At 37.4% G+C, this 26,606-nt stretch overlaps 1 protein-coding gene across 3 annotated transcripts in view; it reads right to left on the bottom strand.

The window, feature by feature from the left end:
* The window catches only part of SLC36A4 (solute carrier family 36 member 4), a 154,785-nt gene that overhangs the window by 35,582 nt on the left and 92,597 nt on the right, over positions 1 to 26,606 (bottom strand). For 2 of the 3 annotated variants that reach the window (XM_072032782.1, XM_027467319.3), the window contains exon 11: positions 1,204 to 5,373. In XM_072032782.1, coding sequence (XP_071888883.1) covers positions 5,072 to 5,373 — 302 coding nt within the window. In that variant the 3' untranslated portion in view covers positions 1,204 to 5,071. Of the gene's footprint in view, positions 1 to 1,203; positions 5,374 to 26,606 lie in introns of those variants that run through there. The other variant, XR_005264367.2, reaches the window with a different exon arrangement.

Below are 26,606 nucleotides of genomic sequence, written 5' to 3'. Positions count from 1 at the left end.
GGTATACAAAACAATCTAAAACGTGAGTTGATGGCTATAAAGTGCATTTCTTTGGAATTGCTTGTTCTCCACATCTCAGAGGAGAATAAAGGAATTTCGTGTTCTCAATAACTACTCATCTAGGACCAATATTTTTAAGAAATAAACAGACATAATTATTGCAAGTGCCTATAAAACTTAACTGAAAACTCAGGCTAAAGTCCTGACTAGTTCTGAACTAAAAATTCTGGACTCTCAGAGATAGGAATGTTGCTGAAAGTCAACTTCTAGAGATACACATCACTAACAGCTAGACCCAGGAGAGAATTTTTGCTTATCCTTTAGGGAGACAGGGATTCAAATTCTTCCTCACTGCAGGGAGTTTGAAATCCATCTTTCCAGTCTCTCTGCTGGTGTGAAGGGAGCTTCAGAATATTCCAGATGTCTTTCTCATAAAACAATTTGTTTCTTTTTGGTGGATGACTCCCAGGGACATTTGTACACAGTTTCTGTCTAAATTGTGTTTATTCAGGCAAGTCAGCAATAGGTTGAATGACTCTGGATGCCTAACTGAGCACACCTTTGAAATGCCTTGTATTATAATGGGGAACATAAGTATATTTGCAAAATCAGATCTCCAGATTTGAATCTGACAATTGGAGAGCACATGAAAGCTTATACTTTGTTTTTGTTTCCAACTAGCAATTTCAATTTTGTTTAGAAAGTACAAAACTTTCAGATTGATTTCTTCCATACCCAATTATCCAAAACTCAATACATAAGCAAGGCTAATACTGCAGTTAAGGCCAAGTACATACCCAACTGTGATAAGGGTTCAGCCTTTTTTTTTTTTAAAAAAAAAAAAAGGTTTTTTCTTTGCAGTTTTCAGAAGTGAACTGGAATTTCAGTGGAAACTCCTGTCTGCCTTTCTCCAGTTAGGAATTATCTCATTTACTAAATCACTTCTGAAAAGATGCAGAAACCTAACTTTAAGTGTTGTCTCATGAACAACCTTGGTGCAGAAGTGGGATTTCTAAGGAGCACCCATATTACTTTGAAGTGAGATTTATTAACAATGAACCTTCACCTCTTGAGCATGTCTGGCAGTTCCATGTCAATTGCCTGCCTTTCCTTGGATAACTTCAAAATAAAAACAAAGGTAAATTCTGCATTAAGGCAGCTATTTCTTGTAGTGATGTAATGTGGCAATATCACAGAAAAGAGTAAGTTAGCAGAGGATTATTATTGTTTTCTTTACTGATACAGAAGATTTAAGTTACAGAACATTAGGTGAAGCCACCCTCTTCCTCGTCCGCTATTTGAAGATGAACAGCTACAGACAAGAAATGATCCAACTACTTACAGTGCAGCTAATGATTACATTAAAATGGTTAACAATATCATGCTGTAAAATGTAAGTGCATGTTCAGTATATAAATACAAGAGCTTTCTGTTCCTTGTCAAGAACATAAGCCAATCACATTCTTCAGTTTAATTTATCTTGTGCTAAAGTACATTTCCTTCTTAAATATATATTAATGTAAACCATACCCATTAAATCTGGAGTTTCACTCCTTGCATCTTAACTCAAACTTTATATTACAGTACTTTAAAAGCTGAATGAACACTCTTTATTATTCAGAAGAGGTTTCTGTCAGATTTTCCATCTTTTAAATCTTTGGCAATGTTTCACAGGAACACTCTTATTATTCAGACGTAGTAGTTCTTTTCTAGTTCTATTAGTGACATTTTAGTTGCATCCAGAGCAAGATATTCTGATTCCTCACTCTTTCCATTTGAAAGAGCAGGCCACATAAAGCCCTGTATGAGTGTTAAAATAATGAAAATCCTACATTGCAGGAGAAAATCAACATTGTATAAAATATATTAATAAACATTTTAAAGATGCAAAAGATACACCATTAGATATGGCAACAGTGACCCACTGCATGAAAACACTACTTCATACCTGGTCAATCAATGGCAATGCATCTGTCTGAAAATCTGCCCCTTGACAGGCTGTTCCATAGTCAGACATGGTAGTAAGATCTGTAAGGCTTTGTATTCAGGCCAGCTTATCCAAAGTTTGATGGCTCAGATTAGATTCCTCAAACCTATCAAGCTTCTAAACAGGTGGCCTGAATTTCAAAAAGCTGCTGCATTCACCTGTGCTATAGGGACCCATCTCAGCAAATCTTCATGTCAGTATTCACTTGCACCTGTCAAAAATTACCACCAAACTCCGAGCTGGCCAACTTCTTCTGCACCCAGGCAGAAGGACTTTCTCAGAGGTGTTCACTAGGACACAATCACTGAAGAACAGATGATATGAATGGATTTGACCATCCCTTATTTTCCAAACACACGTTTGGACAGATGCAAATCGGGAAAAAGAGCTTTAATTTAAATCCTATTGGTCCCACTAAAAATGTTCCATGTAGAAATATTTAGTATCATGTAAAATATGCTGCGCAGAAACGCTGTCTATCAGTGTGTAGAGTATGGTTTAGGTACACAGCAGGTGTATTACCAAGCAGACTGAAACATTTATCTTTAATGTGTTTCAAAACGGCTTAAAGACTGAAAAGCCTTGAAGACAAAAAGCTGAAGTTACCTTTTGCCTCTCCAATAATTACCTGTGTTTGCTCCTCAGTGGCACTTTCATACAACAGGTTAATACCATAGCATTAAACCAGCTGAGACTCAGCCCTTCAAAGTGCCTGTGAAGTATTTAACTTTGTCCACGCTAAAATAAAAATAAGAACGTTGCTCAGAACTATTGCTTGAACAAGGACACACAGTTCAAACTGCATGCTGTAACAAATCCCTATCAGAAATGCCTTCAGTGGAGATGAAAGTGCTCATATGCAGTCACCACACTGCAGATGACTGGAGAAATATTCTGAAGAGAAAATATAAATGCAGATACTTCTATCTCTATATTATTTTAGCACTGTAATGCAAAATGATAGATTGCCAAAGGGTAAATTTCTGAGGAATATACAGAAAGCAACCAAAATACTACATATATTCTTATCTTCATTTGTATGAATATAATAAAGAGGTTTTGGCATACCATATGTCTTGGAGGAACATTATAATTAAATATATTCCTTAGAAAAAGGAATTTCTTCATAACAGAAAGGACTATGATAAACAGAGTTCTATTATTTTACAAAATATAGAGTGTTTTTAGGAAACAAGACCAAAAATATAGCTTTGGCATTTGGAGTGAAAGTCATCTTTGCAGTGTGAGCCAAAAAGTCAAATATGAGCCCTGAAAATCAGGACTCTGGCTGGGGACTCAGCACGCAGGCTTGCTGAACAGAACTCGTTTCTACCCAATTACAAACTTATCAACATGTTCTTTTTCCTTGCAAAATGGACAAAAGCAGCAAAAATTAGTAAAGGGCGTGTTAGATCCTACTTAAGGCAGAACATAAGCATGCAAAAATAATTATTATATGCTCCAGTAGAAATATAGTTAGTCTACAAACTTAGCAATATGTACATAGCAATATGTAAAGGAAAAAATACCATTTTATACATTTGTACAGTTGAAATTAAGAATAAAGTAATAGTGTAAAAGTGGCTTAGGGCAGCAGCTACCAAAATGTACAAAAATAAACTGCTTATCTTTTGTGGTGTTAAGTGTTTTTTTGCTTCACTGAAGAAAGTAATATTGCTCTAATAAACAACATTTCCTTCAAAATCCAAAGGAGATAAATAATTACTTGCTAAAAAAATATTTAGTTTTCACATGTATGCCCTGTATCTCATATAAGCTGTACCTCTCTACACAGTACCAGTAGTCGAAAGCAAGTCCTGAGACAACCCACACCTTCAGGTAGCCTGCAGGCAGGTGGGGCACTCTGGGGAAAATAGGCTTCAAAGCGGACACCCTCTGGGCCCCCCTGCAATTCACAGTGCTGTGAATTCCAAGTTCCTTCACAGATAACCCACAGCTTATATGCATGAAAGCATGGCATAAGCTCCATTCTAGAAAGTAGCGTTTCGTCCTTTTCTTTCTCAAAACAAAGTTACCATCAAGAAACCTGAAGCTGCTTGGGATAGCCCTACCCCCATGGCTCTGCAGAGCTCCATGGATGCCATTTCCCTGGAGCAAGGGTCTGGCCATGCTGAGCAGCTCATGGTACAGAAACAGATAGTAACAGACCATGCAAGATGTCAAAAGCACTCCTACCTGGCTCGCTTTTGCTCTAATAAAGGATCTAGTCTTTAAGCCTCGTCCCTCTATCAGTCTTGTATATTTTTCAGCTTAAATAGTCAGACTGTCAGCATGAAAAAGTGCCTTTATGCTCACTGTCATGTAACCCACCAACCACAGTCTGCTATACCAAACTGCATTAGGAGGGCTTGGTGCTTCCAGTTGCTTGAAGAGCTCCCCTTGGAGCCAATGTGGAAAGACTGAGCAAGAGTGGGTGTCATTCTGCACAATGCACCGTGATTCCAGTCAAACCAGCTCCCAGGGACCAGAGCTACACAACTGTAATCACCCAAAAGTATTGCCAAGGCAAACATCAAAGTCCCCAGAATGGAAATAAACAAAAGTCTTCATTTCTATAACCAGTGTCTCTGGCTCACTGGGGTGCAACCCACTAGAGACAGCCAAGAGAAGGTCTGTGCATCACTGAACTCCCACACAAGCCCTTAAAACAGAGCTGGAGGGAGAACAGTAGTGCCTAGACTTTGTGTAGAGATCTGATGGATGGACTGACTTACACCTTCTCTGAGGAGGGAAGCATCTTGACTTCCTTAGGAAAACCCTTCTTCTGTTTTGCAAATAATCTAAGATCACATTACCTTCCTGTATCATTCTATGTATTTTAAATCCTGACACCAATTCAGTTTTTCACTAGATGAGCACAGAAGATTGAGAGCAAAGAGGTTAATTCAGGTAGCAGATCTGAAGTAATGAGAGAATGAACAAACAACAGAGTGAGAAAGGGCTGCATGCATTTTTTCAAGAATTCATTTAAAATCCACTGGAATTTGTCCCATGTGCAGGTCTGCCATCCATCCTGGATTCTCGTTAAGGAACAAAATAGTTCATGGCATCTGGTCATTTCTTTTAGCCAACCACCAAGTTTGTAGCATTTAAATCAGCAGGGATGCTCTCCGTTGTGTTAGTTAGAGCCGTGGATGCAGGGTAAATGATTTCTTCAACCGTCACATACGTCCCTGTTAAAAAGCCAATGACTCCAATGACAGCTATGAAAACGTCTTTGAATATCATCCACAAACTTAAGTTTTCCTTGTAGAAAGTGAGGATTTCAACCAGAGGGGGCAGAATCAGTGCCAGAGTGCTGCTGCTGACTGCTCCAACGAAAGAAATCACCAGGTCCAGGCGAGGGATCAGAACTGCTACAGCACCTAAAACACAAGAAGAGCAATATTGGCTGCAGATTCAACATCCTTATGAAAAATAAAACTGTGACAAACACATAACCTAGGAGCTCGTGATTTTAAAAAAGTTCTATCGTTCACTATTTTTCCAGATACGAGTGGTGTGCACTGTGTAGATTGATGTATGTATTTGTGAGCAGGGTACCTTTTCATGCTCATGTGAGATACTCGGTTTTAATTTTTAATTTCTGTATGAGTTGGCATAGCTCTAGTTTAAAGTTTTCTTGTACTTACATGGTACGTAAACTCAGCCTGCAAATTACAGAGAAATGAGAAATATGAAATTGTACAGAGACATTTTTACTCTTTTATGCTTTTTTTAAGCCAAAAGAATAAAGTTCAGGCAAAACAGTAGAAGGAGATGGTGCATGGTGCTCAGGAGATACTGGTAAAAAATACATCACTATTAATAACATAAAATTACATAAAGTTCTTCAAAAAGGACACAAAACCTACTGGCCACTCGGCAGTCTCAAACATTTCCATCACCTATCTACAGACTCGTCTCTTGAAAAATCTTGGTCTATACTGCATTCAATGTAAGAAATGCCACCATACTAGTTGCATGGTTAGCTGAATGAGAATTTAGTTCTGCCAAGACACAACTCTGAAACCAAGGCCCACTATGCCAGTTTGTCATGTAATCCATGTAATGTTTTTGTTTCTCTGTTAGAAAATAGCTTTCAAAGGCCAGCTGAGCACAGACTCCAGTATGATCAGGAGAAAAAAGCAATTGGAAAGAAGGGGAGTGAGGAAAACTGCTGTAAACACCAAAATACCAAAAATAGCATATAATATGTTTTTTACCTCCTTTCTTAATTCTTAAGCCATAACAAAAACATGTTTGGCTTTAGAGCAACTCCTCCACTAACTAAATATTCTGGAAATAACATTTACGGTGATAAACAAATGGCCCAAGCAGGTAGGAAATCCTCATATAACATGTAGGGATGTAAACCAGAAAGTGTGTATTGGCTTCATAATTTCTGGGGCTGAACTTTCTATTTGCAGAGCATCTTCACTGGGGGCCTATTGACACTGACAACCTGAAATTCTGAGAAATCTGATTATGAAAGGCAACACAGCCAAATTATGTTATTGCTAATGTTCTCCATTGAGAACATCCAACTTGAGGAAATCTGCAATGGCAAATATACTTGTGACAACAGAGACACAGGTTAGTAAATGCTTATACCGCAGCACAGTAGCAACTATTTTGGCTCCAGATGTGGTACAACACATCATCCCACTTATTTTGCTAAGAGCGTCCCAAACTTCCCTGCACTTCCAATTTTGAAATGATCATGAGCAGAAGTTCAGTCCTGTCTGGTGAAAATATAATAAAAATTCACTTGCACAACACAACAGTTACCTGCTGCTACCAGGTAGCTGCCACAAAGCACCATTTGCTACACATTTTAATAAAAACCCTCCCTACAGAGGTAACGCTTAAAAAAGAGGCATGGCTGAAGGTAAAAGACCGCAGAGGGATTAGGGATTCTCCATCCCATCCTATTTGAAAGAACTGTGTCATGCACAATTCTGGCAAGAAAACCCTATTAACTTGCTCTTGCTTGCCTTGACTATAGTTCATGAACACTTTGTGATTTCACAAAGATATGAGAGACGCAATGAGCTTGGGTAGAGACGGAGGTGTCCTTTGGGAACCCTTAACAACACCACGACACTCAAAAACTGATGACCCAAAATTTTTATCCCACTGTTATGATAGACCTACTCAATAACAGTTTCTTCCACTGCATGAGTATGACACTAATAGACTGGAAATATCAAATGTTTACATATTATATAGGACAAAGCTGAATAGAACGACAAAGGAATTACATCAGAGTTAGCAGAAGTCACACACTACCCACCCCTATAACTTTTGTGGCCATAACTCTGCTCAGGCCATCATACTTGCACATGATACTTGTACAGCAATGCATGACAAGTAAGTAACTGAAAACTGCAGTTGAAGTACGTTTGCAATGACTCTCAGGTAATGAATATGCTTAATGTGATCTTCTGAAGCATAGGGGAGGGCTACACATTTATTATCTTGCCAATTTGTGTTGCTGGTGTATTCATCAAACATAGATTTTCAACTTTTGTAATAGACCTACAAGTCCATATTGTCCATATTTTTGTAACTGACATCAAGTCTACATCTGTCCAGAATTTAGAAGGTACTGATTAATTTATAGTTGTTTGCTTTGAAACATCCTGCTTTATTAATAAAGTGAATATTTTTCATACTTTTTAAATTGGAAAAAGAGAAAAACTACAGTTTAGAATTGCTTCGGATTATGGAAAGCAAAATGTGTATTGGTTTGAATCTTGTCAAATGTTTGGCTTATATGTTTTTGTATGAATCTGGGTATTGCTGTGGGAGGAAGTTTGGAAACCTTTTTCAAGGTCTTGTGTATTATTTTCTCTGTGTATTACCATCTTATGTATTCTCTAACAATCAGAGGAAAATGCAAGTCCTATTTATTATCTACCAAAAATGCCCTCAACAGTTAAGAATGGGGGCAGTTTCTTCTCCCATTTTCCAGGAGAAGTATACAAGGGCCATTTCGACAGACACAGAACCTGATTTTCCCAGCCATACATAGGTTTCAAAATATCAAGTCAAGATGAAAATTCTAAACATTTATCAACAGTCATGAAACTTTCTGGTTTGGAAGCCCTGGGAATCCCAACTGAAAACAGAAGCCCTGCAATATTAACATCAGAGTTGGGTTTTGGCTAACTTAAAATGTTGAATGAAAGAAAGGTCTAATGAAAGAGCAAGAGCCATATGAACACAGCATCTCACAGACATTAAAGGTTTGTAACACATTATTTCTACTTTAAACTCTCCTAATTTCACAAAAACTAGTATTAATAAATTCTCTAGCCTGTCTCTATCATGTAGTAACACATTTGTGTCAGCTGGGGCTTTGGGGGGCCCACGGAAAATATAGCAGAATGTTTCTGTTTTCTTAAGGGACATATCAAGCCAGTGGAAAGATAGCATTAATTTTATTTTGTTCATTTTATAGTGCTTCTTCTTTTACTAATTTCCATTGCAGAATCAGTATACTACTAGCCAGACTTGCATGCTGAACTAATTTCAGTGTGATCTCTGTGGGGAATAAAAGGTTTCACCACCTCTTTACTACTGCTTTTCCAAGAGAATTGATGTATTAGAAATGGGTGCTTGACATATGTTTTCAGGACAATTGTCCAAAAATAAATTGCCCTAAAAACATAAAACAAAACTGTGTTTTTTAACAAGACAGGAACCTATGATATGTCAAGGAATGAGTCCCTTCCAGGAGGAAAAAAAATGCCTACAATTAAATGTCTGCCAAAGAATTATGTCTGGAGGCAAAAAGACACTGTAAAATACCAGCCTGAATCCTCCTTGCTATTTTAGTATCCCAGCCTGTGCTCCCCCCTCATACAAAGAATGCCTTCCTCGAGAGCTCCACAATGGAAATGAAACTGTTTTGATACGTATATACAAAGGAAAACAAAACCAAGTAGAAACCTGTTATTAATCTGAAGAGAAACTGTCTAATGCAAATAATTAAAGCTTTTGTGAATAATTTTCAGGGCTTTGCACACAGTTAGCAAAAATGTACACATTGGTGGGTGAAGTTTAAGAAAAAAGGATTTAGATAAAGATTCTGCTATTACATAATCATGAATTAGAAAATTATTTTTTTCTGGGTAAAAAAAAGTTAATTAACACAGAGTTTGAGGTGCTCTTTGTCTTAGCTGTTCTTTGAGACATTAGAAGACTGTGAGACATACAGAAAATGATTTTTTTTAAGCATTGATTGCTTTTTCACAAAAAAAAAGTAATTTGCTTAACACAAGTTCTTTAAATGCATGGTTCTAAACAACAGTTCAATCTCAAAACCAAAATCAAACAAAACAAAGGAGAAAATAAACTGTAGTACTACAAAGCGTCAAATTCTATTTTCACACTGGAGAAAAAAAGAGGCAGCTCGCATGCAGGAGAATCACATACATCATGTGGTTGGGCTTTGGTCCCTTTAGAGTGAAAAACACGATCATTATCACTATGAGAAGGTCCTCCTCATCTAACCTTCCTTTTGCCCTCTCACTACAACTCCCTGTTTATGATTGCTTTACTTATGCTACTTGGAAAGCCTAGAGTCATTCAAGAGAGGATGGGCTGAATAATCGTGCCCTTCACAATGAGAGGTAATAAAGGACACTGCCCTGGCAAACAGCAGAGCCCCAACAACCTGCTCAGTGCAGGGGCTCCATTCCTTCCCCCAGCCCTCCACATCCGTATCTCAAAGGTGTGGAATTCATCTTTTAGAGCACTTTGCAGCACAAGTTTCAAAGGTGTTTACAAGAGCTTAATAATAATTTATATTCTCTTTATTCATTATGCATAAAGAAGCTTAATGAATGATATCGGAGATAACTGCAGTTTCCAGGATCCGCAAGCAATTTTAAGCAAAATTCAGTGTCACAAGCACATGCAGGAGGAAGCATAGATTTACAGGGGCCGGGGAGGAGTGGCAGTAATGTGTCTATAAGGCAATTCTTCCCCCAGCTCACTTCCTTAGGACCACACAGGCAACTTGCTCACACCTAGTAAAATGCCAAAGTAGTAGTAAATGCATTTCTCAGCCTCCTCACCCCATTCATGCGGGGGTAATATCTGCCTCTCATCAGATCTTCAGAATTCATGTTTTCACTACGCACCCCTTTTGGATGCCAGCATGGAAAGCAAACCAGGCTGTGAGGCCCTACAAATCCCTCATGCTGCAATTTGCACGGAACTGCAACACCAAGTGGTCTTCCTAAAGCCAGCGTGCACAGGTGCTTGCCACAGCCCACTGAATTACCTGCAGAAGTATTTCAGTGTTCAGCGAAGAATAACCCGTGGGCTCACAAACGACACCTGACTGTTAGATTTGAGATGCTGCATTTATTCATTTGTCTCTGCTGTAAATTTAGTTCAGCTTTGCTACTGCTACTTACAAATCTCTTCAGATGCACTTTAGCACAACAATTTAACAAGTATAATGTGCAGCTAGATTCAACAAATGAGTGTAAAGCATGCAGCAGAATACCAATATTGAGCTCCAAATGGATGATCTGATACAATTACAGTACTGACGCTGCTCCCACTGCCGATCAGTCTCTTTCAGGCATCTGATCCTATAGATCCACTACAAATAAATTTGCTATTAAACTGTCCCCTCTACTTCAGTCTCTTAAAATAAATTGTTACTCTGAGACAGCTGAAGGGCTCCCAACAGTGCAAGCAAAAATGAATGTTGCTCATTCAAGGACAAGACATGTTTTTGTCATGGGAAGCAGAGGTAAAGAAGTGAGTTGGAAGCAGCAGCAAAGCCTTGAAGAATCAGTCATGCTGCTTCCAGTGGTGCTGGAAAATTATATTTCCCTCCCCTCACTGCCATCACTCTGTATTCCTCAGTCTTTTCTTGGCTGCACTATGTATGTATCAAGGGGATATGTGAATCAGGGTCACTCCCCCCTCCCCACAGGTGGGCTGTGACGCATGGCTACTTTGCCATCTATGCCAAAAACAAGACCTGGGAGGTAATAAGTTAAAAGCATTTTGTATAAAAAGCAGCTTTTCTTGCCTTCACCCTTGAAAATAAAAATTTTATTATATACCTTCCGATTACTGCATGAACTGAGCAAAAGCTGGTATTTGCTTTCAAGTTTCTGATAGCTGTCTTCAGAACCCAGTTTTCAGTGTATGGTAACAGGACACGTGTGAGACCAAACACATCAGATGCCAGAAAGGCTGAGTGAGAAATTCATACTGAGGATGGCAAAAGGGATCATCACAGAGATGTTCTGAGGCAGAAAGTGTTCACTCTCCTGATTTTTCTTTCTCCTCCCCCCCAGGTTCAGAGGTATCTGTTTCATTCCAGTACAGACTAAATTTCTAGACCAAACTCTTAAAACTTTAACGAAATACAGTTCTTTGTGGTAACCTCTGACATTGGGTAGGATTTGGGAATGTCATCATGGGCACGGACATGGCTGTCCTTCCTCACGTAGAGCTTCTGTGGAATTGTTACAACACCAGCTCATTTCCACAGAGAAGAAGATGTGTTCACCTAGCAGTGTGGACATCAGCGGTGCTTCAGTAATGAAGCAAATGATTGGATTTTCATGTTGTTTTCAAGTATCCAAATTTGCCTGCTTATTTTGGGGTTATGAAAACTGAGATTTTTTTGTATCAGTATCCACTGTGCATGAGTGCACTGCATTATTACTGACATGCACATAAATAGCTTGTGAATTCACCGCTGCATATTAAAACTAAATTCAAGAATTATGGCCATGAAAAGACAACCATCAACCAACGTATTTCTAAAACAACGCTTTGCAACAGCTGGTGTCACAGGCACAAGCCAGTTACAGCCTGCTGTGTAGATTGATGATACAGAAAGACCGAGCTGCCAAGTGCCCTGGCCTCACAGGGAGAACCACGTGCAGGTTCAGCTCTCTGTGATCACAGGCTTAGGCAGATGAAGTACTGAATTATGGCTTGCAGGCCATAATGCAGTCATCTACAGATGTTTTTAATCCTAATTTGTTGGCATTTCACCTCACAAGGTGAGGTTCAGAGAACGGCTTGCTTCATCATGTGGGGAAACCTGGCTGCCAAACGTGTGGCTGCCCCCACACCAAAACACAGACACTGTTTCTGCAGCTCTGTCCTCCTCCAGAGTTGAAGAAGGATGACCAGGTACTTGAAGGTACTTAGAACTGGTACCTGAATTTCAGATGGTTGAGGTTTGGTGAGGTGAATTTCACTTTTACAGTCTCATTTGGAGTTCTCAGTAGGATTTTCAATAATAATGCAATGGTAATTCAAAGAAAAATCAAAATTATCATCACCTTCCACTCTGATCACCCACCCCTTGTAAAACTGGCCAAAGGTAGAGGCAGCGCTGTGTTTGAGCAGACACCTCTGAATCAAACAATCCCTGCATAGGCATGGCCAGAGTGATACACCTGCATGTTGAGGGCCTTACAGTACATCTCCTCTCACTGCACATGCAGCTAATTCATATATTCAAACCTCCAACAGATAAGGGACTGCACAAAAGAGCCACCACAGTTTCCTGATCTTGGTAAGACAAAGGGAGTTTGCTGTTCCCAGACTGTGCCCTTCCAACACACAGGCTGTGCAAAGCTCTGTGGTTTTGTGATGTAAAGAGAGATAAGCTTCATTTCTGTTTTACAATAAATTTCCGGATAGCTGCCTTAAGTGACTCATATTTACTAACAGTTAGAAATTTCTTAAAGAAAATCGTATCATCTGTTAGGACTTGAATAGAAAATCACAATAAGTATTAACAACAACAACAAAAAAAAAAACACATTTCATAAGCATTTAGGAATATAGTTATTCTTTTCTCCATGGAAATGCAAATGTTACTCTTCACAGACCTCAGAAGCCTTGGACATATGACCCTTAAGAAATGGACTGGCATCAGAGCAACCTATCAGCACTTATAACCTCCTGAGATTTGGTGTTTCCTTTGGATTGTTTTTATGATTCCTCCCTCCCCTCCCCTAACTTCAGCACATTCCGGTTATCATCATCAGAACAGAGAACAAACATACAGAGTTTCCGTGTGTTCTCTGTGTTTGCTTTGCTGTTTTGTTTTGTGGTTTATTTGCTTTTTAATAATCAGTGTCTAATTCAGGACTACTGACATTTCAGGTACTTGCATTTCCCCATTTCAAAATTTCACAGATAGAAATTCTAGCATTAAAACAGAAGAATACAAAAAGATAGAATGTATCCTGTGAAATAAAAGATAATCATAAATATAAATCCTTGAATATATTAATTATCAACATTGTGCTTTAGTAGTTACTATCTTTCTCACAAAATTATCTCTTCTTACTTACTTCAAAAGCCAGGCACAGAGACCCCTCCATTTTTCCAGTATAATCAGTGTTTAAGAAGAAAATGTCTACTAAGCTGACAATGCCAATGACCTATCATGTGACAAACAGCTAACAGGTACAACATCATTGGTATGTCATCTTATTTTAGGAAATTTCTTTTGAAGTCTATATTCACTTAATTATTTGCATGAAGGTGAATTCTAATATTTCATTTCATTAAAAAATCTAAGGGGTTATGCTGAAAATACACAATTATACTACTCAAATGCACCTTAAATATATACACCTATTCTGTAACTGGCCAACTTCATTTACACTTGGAAACAAACAAGCAGCAAGGTCACTGAAGCATAATGTTCTCATTATCTATATTTAAAAATATATATATTTTCCTTATATTTCATGAAAGTGAATTGAATGCATCAACACAACATTTTAATCCTGAATTCTTTCTCTTTATGGCAACTTCCATCATTTCTTACGAAAAACATAGGTGCTGTTAAATATAATAAAATATAAAATATAAATTCACTAAGGCTGATGAAACAAAAATCCAATTTTTAATGACAAAAAACAGTATTCAAGGTAACTGTTCCTTTACCACTTGTTCTTGTATAAATAGAGCAGGTTTCAAAAACAGTATCACGTTTGTCAAAAAAAAAGATTGTTTAAATGAGGCCTTTTTTTTTTTTTTTTAAGTTTAAAATTTAAACCATCCCTAGTTTTCTCACTGTTACTTCTGCCATAAATTGTCTGGAGATGAGTTAAATATCTTTCCTGAAGAAGGTCCTTGTAAGAGCCAGTGATGTGACAGATCTGTGTAAGATATGGTCAGGTTGTTCAGAAATAAGGGCTTGTTTGGTGCTCTGTTATCTGAAAAGACAGCAAAGAACCAGAAAGCCCCTAGACAGGAAAATGTATATTCTCTTAGTCTCTGAGGAGACAAGGAATGCAACTGGTCTAAAGAAACAGTCAATGAAAGTGATTTTCAACACTATAAAAGTACCAGAACATAATCTCTCAAACAGCTTCTAAATCCCCCATGGCTCAGGATTGTACCTCCTGGAATTTTGTGGCTCCATAAGCAAAGGGAAGGCACTGTAGCCCTAGAAATAAAGCTTTAAATCTGTGCTTAGTAAACCTGTTTTCAGCATATTTCACTTGCACAGGTCTGTTTAGTAGCTTTGGGCATACCCCTTGGCTTTCTTATCTGCAAGATGGCAGTAAGGATAGCGAGCTCCTTTGTAAGGCACCCTGACAGTGACAGATAAAAAACAATATGAAAGTAATGAACTTTAATATCATTGCAGTAGCTATTAGAGCTTTAATGCTTCCCCTGGAACTCTAATATCAAAGAGAATTACTCCTATTTGTCCATGTGCCTACATGGTTTATAAGGAACTGAGCTCCTGTTACATGAATCAGACACCTTCCTTGGCTATCCTCAGATGCTTTGCATTCAATTTTAGGGACTGCATTTTCCAAACTCTACCATAATGCTCTTGTAATGCTTTAATGTGGACAATGAAACAGCTGTGAGTAAATACACTTTGTAAAGCAGTATGGACTCCCACAGGATAAAAGGCAATACTAAAATATTACTGTATTACAACACCATCTTTTAATCTGCAGGTATTGCAATCTCTGCTGCCATCGTCCTTGGAAGTATCAGTTACACAAAGCAGAAATGGTGCCTGCTGGTAGCCTTCCAAATAAAGATGTGAAAACCTGGCAAGTCTAGCGAGCATGCCTCCAGTTACAGCTTATCCAAGATGAGAGTTAAGCATGGTTCTGATGTCTAATCATTATCTAACTTCCCACATGGGGAAAAAAAAAAAAAGAAAAAAAAAAAGAAAAAAAAAGCTCTTATTTTTCCCCACCTATTACTGGTGGGTCAATCGGTCAATCTTCCGTTCTCAAAAAATAGGCATCAAAGGGAGGCAATTTCAGATAAAATAATTAAATAAGTTTTAAATCAGGTAGCATGTTTTTACTTAGTTGCATAATGAAGAAATAAACAGACAATTAAAGACAATCGTTCTTCATCGCATAACGTACTGTTACCCAAAAGCTCTGTGATAGTGATACCAAGGGACAGCATCGCTCAGCGTGAAATCCTGGTCAGCTGGGACAAAATCCCAAAAGAGGAGCTGTTTTTCTGCCACACACAGCCACAAGTGTAACTAACCTGAGCACCTACAATCTGGTTTCTCAGAGGGATTTGGGATCCTGAATTTAGTCACCTCCATGCTTGTGCCCTGTCCAGACTCTGAAAGAAAGATTTATTTTGATGGTGCTTAACATTTTCCTATATTGCTGAGTCCAGCACAATATCCACATCTCAGAGAAGTAAAGCTTGCCAGCTCCCTTTCCCTAGGAGACTGCCAAGCATCAGGCCAGGCTGAGAAAGAAATATCATCTTCCTTCTTTTTATACGTATCATGAAAATACAAAATACAAAGTGACTTTCCAGGTGAGCCCCCTGATGTCCGAGGCTGCACGTTGGATGTTGACCTGGCACTGGCAGAGGCAGCACAAATGGAATTACTCCGCACACTCATTCATGCAAAACTGTGCGTGTGAGCACCCTGATTCAGCAAGAACTTAAGAGGCTCATACAGTGCTGAATGCTACACCTGCTGAGAGGATGTGCTGCCTCCATAGGTGAGCCAGCTCAATTACCCTCATCAATGAAAATTTGCATTTTCCAATATTCTAATACGAATTAGTGTGATTTCAGCTTAAAGACAAGTAACACTTGGTATCTGTTTTTGATGATCAAAGCTCTAACCATAGCAGAAGTCCCCTAACTATTCACTACACATAACATACTGAACTTCATAATTCTCCTTCTATCAAAGATATTTTTCATCATTTTTTTATATTGTATATTGTTATTAAGATGAACGTGGCTGATTTCCTCTGCCTGGAAAGCATGATGACTATGTCCTTTCCTCAATTATGGCACAGTACTTGGAGCACAGCTTCCACCAGTTAATTAAATGACAAAGTCTTATCCATCCCTTCCATTTATAGCGTGAATTTATCAAGTACATCCACCTGAGCAGATGATACAGTCACTCGTGAGCATTTTCCTTTTCAGGAATACTTCAAAAAATTTAAATATGGCAGAGAAAGAAAAATCATGTAAAATGAAAATAAAACTTTCATCTGAAAAAGTAACATCACAGGGATGTAGCAGATTAAAACATGCTATACATTTTTTCATAATTTCATTAACAAACGGTAGTTTCACGCTGGTTACTCTGATGTGTTAGAGCAACACAACTTCATTATGAAAACAGATCTTCAAAGTCCTAAATCTCCTGCGGGCTACTGAGGACATTGTAATTAAGTCATGTAGGACTTCATTCTCATACAGTTCCATACAGATCTCAAGACTCAAAGTCAGTTTTGTTTCTCATTGTACACGTTGGGGGCATAGGAAATGAAACAAATAAAACTTATAAAACTGCTAATTTTGACCTAAAGCAGTTCAGAAGAAACAACAAACTACCACCACCAAGCCATTTCCTCTTCAAACCTTTATAAAACATTAGAAAGACATTTGAAAGCCTGTTGTGAGGATCAGCTTATCAAGCCACTAATCATGATTAACATTGAGGCATCATTAATATTTTAGCTCTTATGCTTATTTGAAGCACCAGCAAAGAAAATGCCTGGAGTGACTAACTCCAGCTATGAAAAAAAAATTAAGAAAGAATTTAAAAGCAAAGAATTCAAAGCAATGTTTCCCTTCTATTGAAAATAAAAAGCACCACTAGGATGCCAGTACATTAAACGGCGGAAAAGCCATAGTTTGGTGGCCTTGAGTATTTTCTTTATTGCCAATTGTTTTCAGTATAAAGTGAAAAAGCTCTCAAATATTTTCAAGATACATTGTTGCTGCCTTTATCTTTTACAGTCTTCAAAGGCTTACCTCCTATCTGCCTATAATTTCTAGCACTTTGAAAGAAAAACTCCTCACTTTTGGCTCTCTAAACAGGTGCATATAAATGCTTTTTCCTTATCTCTAAATTAGGAAATTATTTTGAAAATAAAGGGCTTTTCTAATTAGAAATCTGCATTCAGGACCTCCTGCTAGTTGCAACTGTCTTGCTAAAACCACCCCATTCTTAGCAACAGATACCATGCTGGGGCTCATTTTAAATGACTGACAATCAATTTATTTATATATATATATATATTTATTAGATGTGTTATTTTGCTTTTTAAATGCTCTCTCTTGTTAACCTAGCAATACTGATGGAGAAGAAGAGTTTTCACTCATTTTTACATGAACTCACACAAGACTGCAATCAATTTAAGATGCTGATTGGGAATGTGCTTGCTCTGTACCAAGTACTGCTGCTCCCTGCCACTCTTCCATTTGAATAAGATCTTACTTAAATGCTGTCATTTGAGTGATATCCAGAATGCCACATGCTTGTATGCATAGATGAATGTCAGTTCTTCAGTAAGCTCTGCGTAGAGTCCATAGCAGGGAATTCACCGGACCACACTGCCCCTACTGGAACTGCTGCTGAGTATCTTGCTGGTCTTAGAGGTTGGAAAAATAAGTACCACTACAAAGCTAAAACAAACTGTCAATAATTTGTAAACTGAAGATAAACCTAGGTATGTTGAGTAGAGTCAGCTTTTCCTTGCCTTGCAGTAAATTTGTTCCATGTGCTTCACATCACAGCTTGAAGCATTTCACTCATCCATTAGTTCTACTGTTCATTTTCTTCCACAAGCCTATTGTGAGGACAGCACATCCAAAGAGAAATGAAACCCCATAGACAAGAAGTGCTTTACCCGTCCGTTTTCCTCTTTTTTCCTTGTTTGAAGTAGCACTACTCCAAAGCAGAAATGTTTTTTTTATATATAAGTGCAAAGACTGGTAGCAATGGTATCTCCTAGCATTTTGCCCCACATTTTATAGATTCCTGAGGGGAAACATATATACTTTCCATGTTTTTGATAGTACGTTTCAGTTTCTTTTCCACATAGAATTACTTTGCTCCCCAGTCATATTACTTCCTTTGCTTAGCAGCATGCTTACTAGGTCTTATTTATAACATGTATCAGGAAACAACTTGGAATTGTACCTAAGTGACCTTCAAAAGTATATTAAATAACATCTTAAGACTCCCTGCTGAGTCTTGCTAAACTTCATTGTCAATTAGTCAGAGGAATTTATTTGAGCAAATACTGGGTGGCTGGTTTTGCTGAATATTTTTCATCAGACTGACTGGATGCTATTCAGGATGCAAATGTAACTTCATAATTAAGGGAAGAAAATATGATAAATCCCAATGGAACGAGGGAACGACATAAAAGTTGTGTTTCCCTTTTCTTAAGCCAAGCTTGTAAGGGGATTCTGCAAGAACCACAGCTCAACTCAGCAGCACAAGTCAGAAAGAGTAAAGATATATGAAATAAACCAGCCCCTGGCAGGGTATTTATCCCTAAAATTACTGGAACTTTGGGAAACTAACTCTTTAAACTTTTCTGCTATGCAGAGAATTAATAATAATAAAAAAGTATGTTTTCTTTAACAAGACACCTTTTAAAAAAGCAGCCTTATTTCATTTACAGCTCTAAAACAGAGAAGTCACCTCATAGGCAACAGGCTCATTTGGTCATTTGTTATAAACTGGCTTCTACAAAGAAATGGGCACATTCCATGAAAATCTATTTTCAGTCAAAGGCAAATGAATTTTTAAGAATTTCTGAAATGTAAACTTCCACTGAAAGAATAATGGAGCAATTGGGAATGGGTAACAAAGCAAAACAAAACAAAGTTTAAAGGACTTCTCTCATGGACAAGCTATCAGTTTAGCTGGCTGCTGCTCAAATACTAAAAGTAAGGTGTTACTATGTAAGACATATTACCACAATGATATCTTCATATTCAGATTGCACTTCTTTCATTGGCTTTTTGTTTCCATTATTATGGTATTTTTATCCTTATTAATGACAGTTTAATTTTCTCCAAATGTTAGCATTTCTTCAAAACCTCTGCATTAGAAAACTAACATCTTTCATTTTCATCTTTAATGCCCACACCAAACAGTTCAGCACAACTTCCCCTTGAGCCATGTGCTTTAGCTCTGCTAAACATGACAGAGCAAGTTTTTGCCCCAGAATGGCTTTAACTCTTGCTGCAATATTTATTTCTTCTAATTAATGACAATTTACTGCTGAACAATTACCAACTTATAACTCTGGTAGACTTAAACTAACAAATATAAACAAACAACAGCAACAACAAAAAACACTACAAATCCTGTATGTTTTTTCCATGCTTTGTTGGTGGTGGTGGTTGTGTTTTTGTTGTTTTGTTTTAAACCTATTACTTTCTGTTCCTAGATAAGCCCAAATATTCAACTGCAAAACCCAGAACACCTATAAAAGAATAGACACAGTGCAGGAGCACAGTGACCCTGAGAAGTACATACAGGTGACACAAACTGTGACCTACTGGCCCAGGCTTTAATAAAGGAAATAATGAGTTACATAATTACTCAAAAGCTATGTCATGGGAAGAGTTCAGAGGTTCTTAATAAACAGGGATGGGTCTCAAGCAGGAACCTCAATAGAATCTGTCAGATACTTATTCAACGTGACTGAACATCTTATTCTTAGTTGTCACACTGAAAACAAAATTACAACTTTTCAATTGGAAATGCAGATAAAAGAGTTCTTACAGACTAAATCACTGACAACTTAAATCTTTAAATAGGCCACAAAAGTTGCACTAGGCTTCTAACACAGCAGCCAAATTTCCAAAACCAAGCACATCCACTTAAGCTACAGGTGGGCAACAATATGTCTTTGAGAGGCCCGCTTAAATTCTCTGAAGAAAATTTAAGGGAATGTGATAAAAGCCATGGTTGAATGTCCTCCCTAGGCAATATGCAATCAAAAGAAGATGCAAGGAGAAAACATCTGAGGGGAGTTACAGAGGCAGAAAGATGATGCACCCAGAGAGCCAGTCGAGCACTGAATCATACAGCTTTATTGCAGTTTAAATAGCTTTCTGCTCAAATTTTCCTCAGTGCTAGTAGAGAGACATTATTTCACTTTTTCATCTGAATTGACACAACTTTTAATACTTACAAACTTCTCACTCTCAGTTCAATGTTCTAAATCAAAGAGATACAAAGCTATATCACTATGAGTAGTTGAAAACAACAGCGCGCTGACTGATTCTGGTACTTGGCTCTAATGCAGCTTTTCTGAATTAGCTTCAGTAAAAGAAATGGAGATGGATAGAGGTGAAACAAAAGAAAAAGTAATGATTCTCAGGGAAAGGAAATATCAGAGTAATAATGAATGCAACAGTAAGGTAAGACACTGTGATGATTAATATTTGGACGTCTGTAATATTAACTATGGCAGGAGCTTGCTCTGCTAAGTGCCAGACAAAAACACAATTGATTTTATTTCATACAGACTATTTCCTTTCAGCAAATATCTTGTGCCTTGAGGTGAATGAGAATCTCCCTTTTGACTTCAGAACAATTTGCTTCTAAATAGATATCTGAGAAACATGGGACGACTACAAGAAGGAGCCAATTGCATTATTAATGTTATCATTGGATAAAATCGATGGAGAATCTTTTATAACCAAACATATGTAGGTAAAATAAAATGCCGTAGTAGCACATCAGGACAAAAATAACTGCCTGCTTTAATGCTAAGCATTTTTACATTTTGTTAGACTTGCATTATAGTGCCAGAAGTAAAAAGGCAGTCTATTCTACATTATTATTCAGCTGCCCATAAAATTGTACATTAAAAATGAAACCTTTGAGAGATGACATTGAAAAGGATCCAAAACAATTACATTTCTCCATCCAAGCAAGCAAAAATCAACTTAAAGAAAATCTTTTCCTGTATAATACTACCGTCAAAGATGTTATGAAATAAAACCTAACACAGTCCGAAATTCAGTGCTGTTGCTGGAGACCCATACTTCTAGAAAACATCTACTTTAGTTAAGTATAGAGGAGCAGCCTGAAATGCTTGACAAGGTGTAATCAACATGTTAAGCCTGCTTAGTTATGTCTTAACCATGAGGAATGCAACGTGTGATGTAGCAGTTGCAGGACGGTGGCAATCAAAAACTATGAAAATATCCTGTCAGTGGAGTATGAGGGAACTGTGTCTTGCTTTCTGAAGATGAATTCTGTATTTGATTAGCTGAATTAAGCCCAAAACTTAATTTACAATGTTGACTAGATCTTTGCCTTATATAATGGAGTCTACACAACTAGCTTGTTTTTAGGCATCCCGATTTTGGTAAGAATGGTACAATTCTTATTAAAGGCATTTACCTAAGGTTTACTCTATGGGATGAGGTGAACTAGCTTCTTTCTGTAGACCTGTCTTTCCTCATTAACTCTATTCACCCAATAATCCTGAGGAAACTTAGTGATAAAATGCAAAAACATTTCATTGTGTTTGTAAACTAGTGCCAAACTGCTCGTGTGTCTTTGGTCTGGCCAGCTGTCAATACAACTTACATGTATAGAAAGGGTCTAGTAGGGATGAAGATGGAAATCAGACCTTGAGGGTAATTGAATGCCATGTCACTGGTGGGGAATGGTAGAAGGACCTTACTAAGATAAGAAGCTGGCAAATAGTTGGCAGATTAAATGCATTTTAGATAAATGTTAAGTAATGCATCAAGGGGAAGACAATTTAGTAGTACTTTCATAGTGCTGGACTTGGAAGTACCCCTTAAAACATTAGAAGGGATCTTGGATCATTGTGAACAGGCTTCTGAAACCATACTGGCAACAAAAACTGGGGTACTGGCAACAAGAAGGCCAATTAAAATGTCAGAAAGCAAGGCACAAGGCATCATTTTGCTGCCATGTAAAACTCATTTCCCCACACTTTAATTTCTGGTGCATTTCTGGTCTTTGTATTTTGAAAATGTTCTGGAGTGAAAGACAGTACAGAAAAGATGAGATTTCAGCCCAGCTTCAGCTCTGTGATGTTAAGCTTCTTATTAATACCTGCTCGCAAATATATCTTACTTTAAAAGACATTCCTTGGAGAAAAAAAAAAAAAAAAAAAAAAAAAAGATACTTCCAAGGAAAAATAAAGAATATGGAGATATGGAGGATATGGCAACATTTTTCAAGGTCCTATTATAATTTTTATTGGCAAGTAGGAGAGGGATAAGAAAACTCATTTTCATTTGCTTTTTCATTTTTTGCACACTGTGTTTTTGTTTTTTCTTACGTAGATGGTTGAATCCCAAGGAAAAGTACAGCTTAGCTATTAGATCATCTGTACATGAATACTTCTGAATGCTTTGCTCTTGCAGTGAGAGAGACAGAATGACAGTAATCACAATAAGAATAAACACAGAAAATATTTTGAGCAATTGTTTTAGTGCAAATAACTGTCATCCTATATAATATAAAATAACAGGGGGTAAGCACAATAGAAATAATTGCTGTGATTAAATATGAACAAAGTGCTTGATAGCAAAATAAAGCAACATTGCTACTGATTTGGTTACCAAAGTGCAGAGTAGCATTTTACATTCACTAAAGATTATCAATCTTCATGTTATTTGTAACAAAGTGCTGAATATAATAAAACATAGTGTGATATGTTTTTGAAAAAAAAAAACAACAAAAAACAACTATGATAGGCCATGTGGCTCTTGGTGCAGCAGACTATTGCAGGTTCTTGCATCTGAAAGCCACAAAACTAATAACATTCATGGAGTGAGTTCAAAGCAATTCACAATGCTAAGTATTGGCATTCTTACTTGCTGGGATATGGAACTTAACAATGCCATCCTTAGGCAAACGGGACAGATAATGCTTCTACTTGCTACTCAGGGTGCCATTGTAATGCATACCGTTATATATGATCCTCCCCTTGTGACTTTAGTCTCTTATGAATTAAGATGGAGCTTAAGTGTTGCACCCATGCAGAAGATGATACAGACACTGCCCATGAGGACTTGCCAAACAAACAACAAAAGCACTTCAAGACAAAGGGGGGAGATCACACAAGTTCAGAGCGGCTTCTGATGCAGTTGATGCCAATGGAATCTGCTCTGAACCTACATGAGGAACTCAATTACACAATACAATGCTAAGTATTCTGAAAAGGTCATATTTTACATGTTTAAAATTAGGCACTTACAACCACAGAATATGGTTTTCTACTTTAACTCCCATCATTCACTTTCCCTATACTAAATTCTGAATACACATCACAATGTATTTAAAAACTAATGTAAATAGAAAGACCTTGAAAATTATTTAGTTTCCAGACTACATTTTAATGTGAAATAGATTTGCAGCTTGTTAATAAAGCTCCATCCACATTATTCCCCAGCAGAAGGAAATATTCTGTGGAAAACTCTGATGTCAACATTCCAAGAGTGATGAAAGGAAATTAAAAGTAGCTGTGTTAAATAAAGGTACCTATGTAGAATCAGAGATGACTGAGTCTACCCATGCAACAGAAGTAAAATGTTTACCCAGGTCTGCTTACCTGAAAGACCACAGAAGTCTGGCAAAGGGCATGGCTTTTACTAACTCGCTTATTGGAAGCTAAAGGCAACAGCTATAGTTGCAAGACAGGCAAGCAGTACATTATCTTATCCATATTCTGCAGTATGTATTATTAAATGCATCATAAACAAAAACAATAAAATAGGAATAAAAATACTATTTTTAAAAACACAATAGGATTATTCTTATTATTCTGCCCTAGCATCTCATAAAATTGAGCTGTAAAGATAGGCCTCTGTGCAAGAATTAAATTTATAAATGTATTAGCAGATGTCAGAGCTGAGAAGCCACATCTAATAATTTACATTTTCCTGGGGGCAGCATAAAACCGGTTCGGAACATCTGACAGGACAAAACAGACTTGACGTGAGTCTTAAACACAATAATACAGCACAGCAACAGTCAGAGTAAATTAGAGTTCTCACTAAATTCGACTGATAGGATGAAATTTCTGGAAAGCAGTAACACATCTAAACTCACCAGTAATTCTTTGTCACACTATAAATAAGTAACCACACCTGATACTCTTAAGTAATTGTCACCAATAGATGTTTGGTAATGATTATTTATGCCACTGATTAATTAAGAAACATTGACAGTGGGCATTATTTTAGAATATATCTGGAATGCATAAGAAAATTTATTCTCAGGACAAAATATGGTGAGAGATGCACAATTCTTACCCGCATTTATGTGAGACATGTATCAGGTCAGTACTCCTGACAAACATGCATTTATGGGTTAGAAGTACAAGTTGTTGCTGGACTTACTACCCATAAACTAGCTAAGTGGGGCTGGAACGAATGACTTTGCTTTACTGCCTTGAGAACCTGGGCAGCTACACAGATGAACGTGAGGCCAATATTACAACCCAAAGTGATAATGTGGCCGTAAACATGGGAGAACATTATTAAAATAGGGAGGTTATTGCACTGTACTGAAAATTGTTCCTGATCTGGCAGATGCGAAAGAGATTGTGTTGAGTGTTAAGAAAGAATTCTCCTATAGCCTGCACAAAAAGGAGCCTCTTAAACAAGGACGGGAAAATGCTTCCTACAATCAGCCTATTTACTTTACCAAAAAGTATAAATTGTAGTCTGCTCCCATTAATAAGTGGGTAAAAAAAAAAAAAAAAAAAAAAAAAAAAAAACATTAAAAAAGGATGCTTAAGTCTAGCAGATAAAAGATAAACAGACACAGTGACTAAAAGTAGAATCTCAATAAATGCAACACAAGCAAAGAAAAAAATTGTAAATATACAAACAAAACAGTAAGGGTAATAAGCCACTAGAATTATCTTTTTAGTTGAGATTGATATGCTTGACACTTCAACCCTTCTTCCCTGCACTGAAACAGACCAGAGTCACACAGGATGTTGGCTCCTTCTATCGATAATACTGAAAGAGCTATAAAGAAAGAAAAGGCCTTTCTAAAACACTTATTGACTCATCGAAATGTGCACAAGAGCCAAAACATGAAAGGTCCTGGTCACCTTTTCTCTGCTGAACAACTGTTAACATTGCCAAGCAATCCAAGCAATCCAAATACTGCCACATCAGGCTGCTCTACCCCCGGGAAGCAGGTTATTTATCAGTAGATAATTATTATCCATAGATAATTCAGCACAAAATTGAGTAAGAATTAGATCTAAGACATCCAGCTCAACAAAGTCACAAAACTGAATTATTTTAGTTTTTGTTCATAACACTTTAACTTCTCCTTAACCTCAGTTAGCTGCCTGCCAATTTTAGCCCAGTAACTCTTATTTCAGATTTAATTTGTTTAAAAAATGACTAACATTTGTTACTAAGAGTAACAAATCTGGAATATGTACTTATGCAATCAAAATTCGTTCAGGTCTCTAAGCAGCATATTCATTCCACTGGACATGTCCAGAGAATATCCAACTTCTAGGTGACAACCTAGAAAGAAGATCAAAATTTTAACTCAGACCTCAAATACAGTTATCGTTTTACATTTAACTGAACAGTAAATTCTTTTAGCCTAGCTTATATTTCTAAGCACCATGTCCTGAAATTAAACTGTTACCATAGTCTCAGTGGTGCACTTGCAGCAAGTATTTGCAATCATTTTGCCTCCATAGTCCAATAAGAAATATATTTTGCAACTATCAAGTAGGGATAATTAAAGGAAACACAAACCACATAACTGTAGCGCTCTTAGACAAGCCACTTCGACTTCAGATGTGTAATATATTCTGTCAAGCTGCCTACATGTCACATAATAATAATAATGGCTCGTTCCATGCATTTAAACTAATAATCTCCTGGCCTCTTGTCTGATATTGCAATGAATTATGACATCCAATTAAAGTACATACAAGCATAAAGGAAAAGGCATAAGAATAAAGACGAAAAAATAAGTTAAACCCTGGAAAGTTACAAAAGGATTCCAGGTACTCTATGAGCAGTAGATTAACACAGAATAGATGGAGTGGCTTTTCCAACAAGTTGCAAAAAATGTAGGCAGAGATCTGAAAGCTCAAGGAGGATGCTACGAAAAAGACCAGAAGCAGTACCAGGAGAGTGAAAAAGCAGTAGGTCACAGAAATACTGCTGAGATATGCGGAAGAACAAAAATGTAGCATCTGAACCTAAACCTGCAAAGACAGATGGATCTAGCAGAGGCTACAAAGGAAGAAGCATGACAAGAAGACAAGATTTCTCCTAGTCTACTGCAAGAGAA

Source organism: Anas platyrhynchos, chromosome 1, assembly GCF_047663525.1.
Source record: "Anas platyrhynchos isolate ZD024472 breed Pekin duck chromosome 1, IASCAAS_PekinDuck_T2T, whole genome shotgun sequence".
NCBI classification, from domain to species: domain Eukaryota; kingdom Metazoa; phylum Chordata; class Aves; order Anseriformes; family Anatidae; genus Anas; species Anas platyrhynchos.
This window is presented reverse-complemented; position numbering and strand designations above follow the sequence as displayed.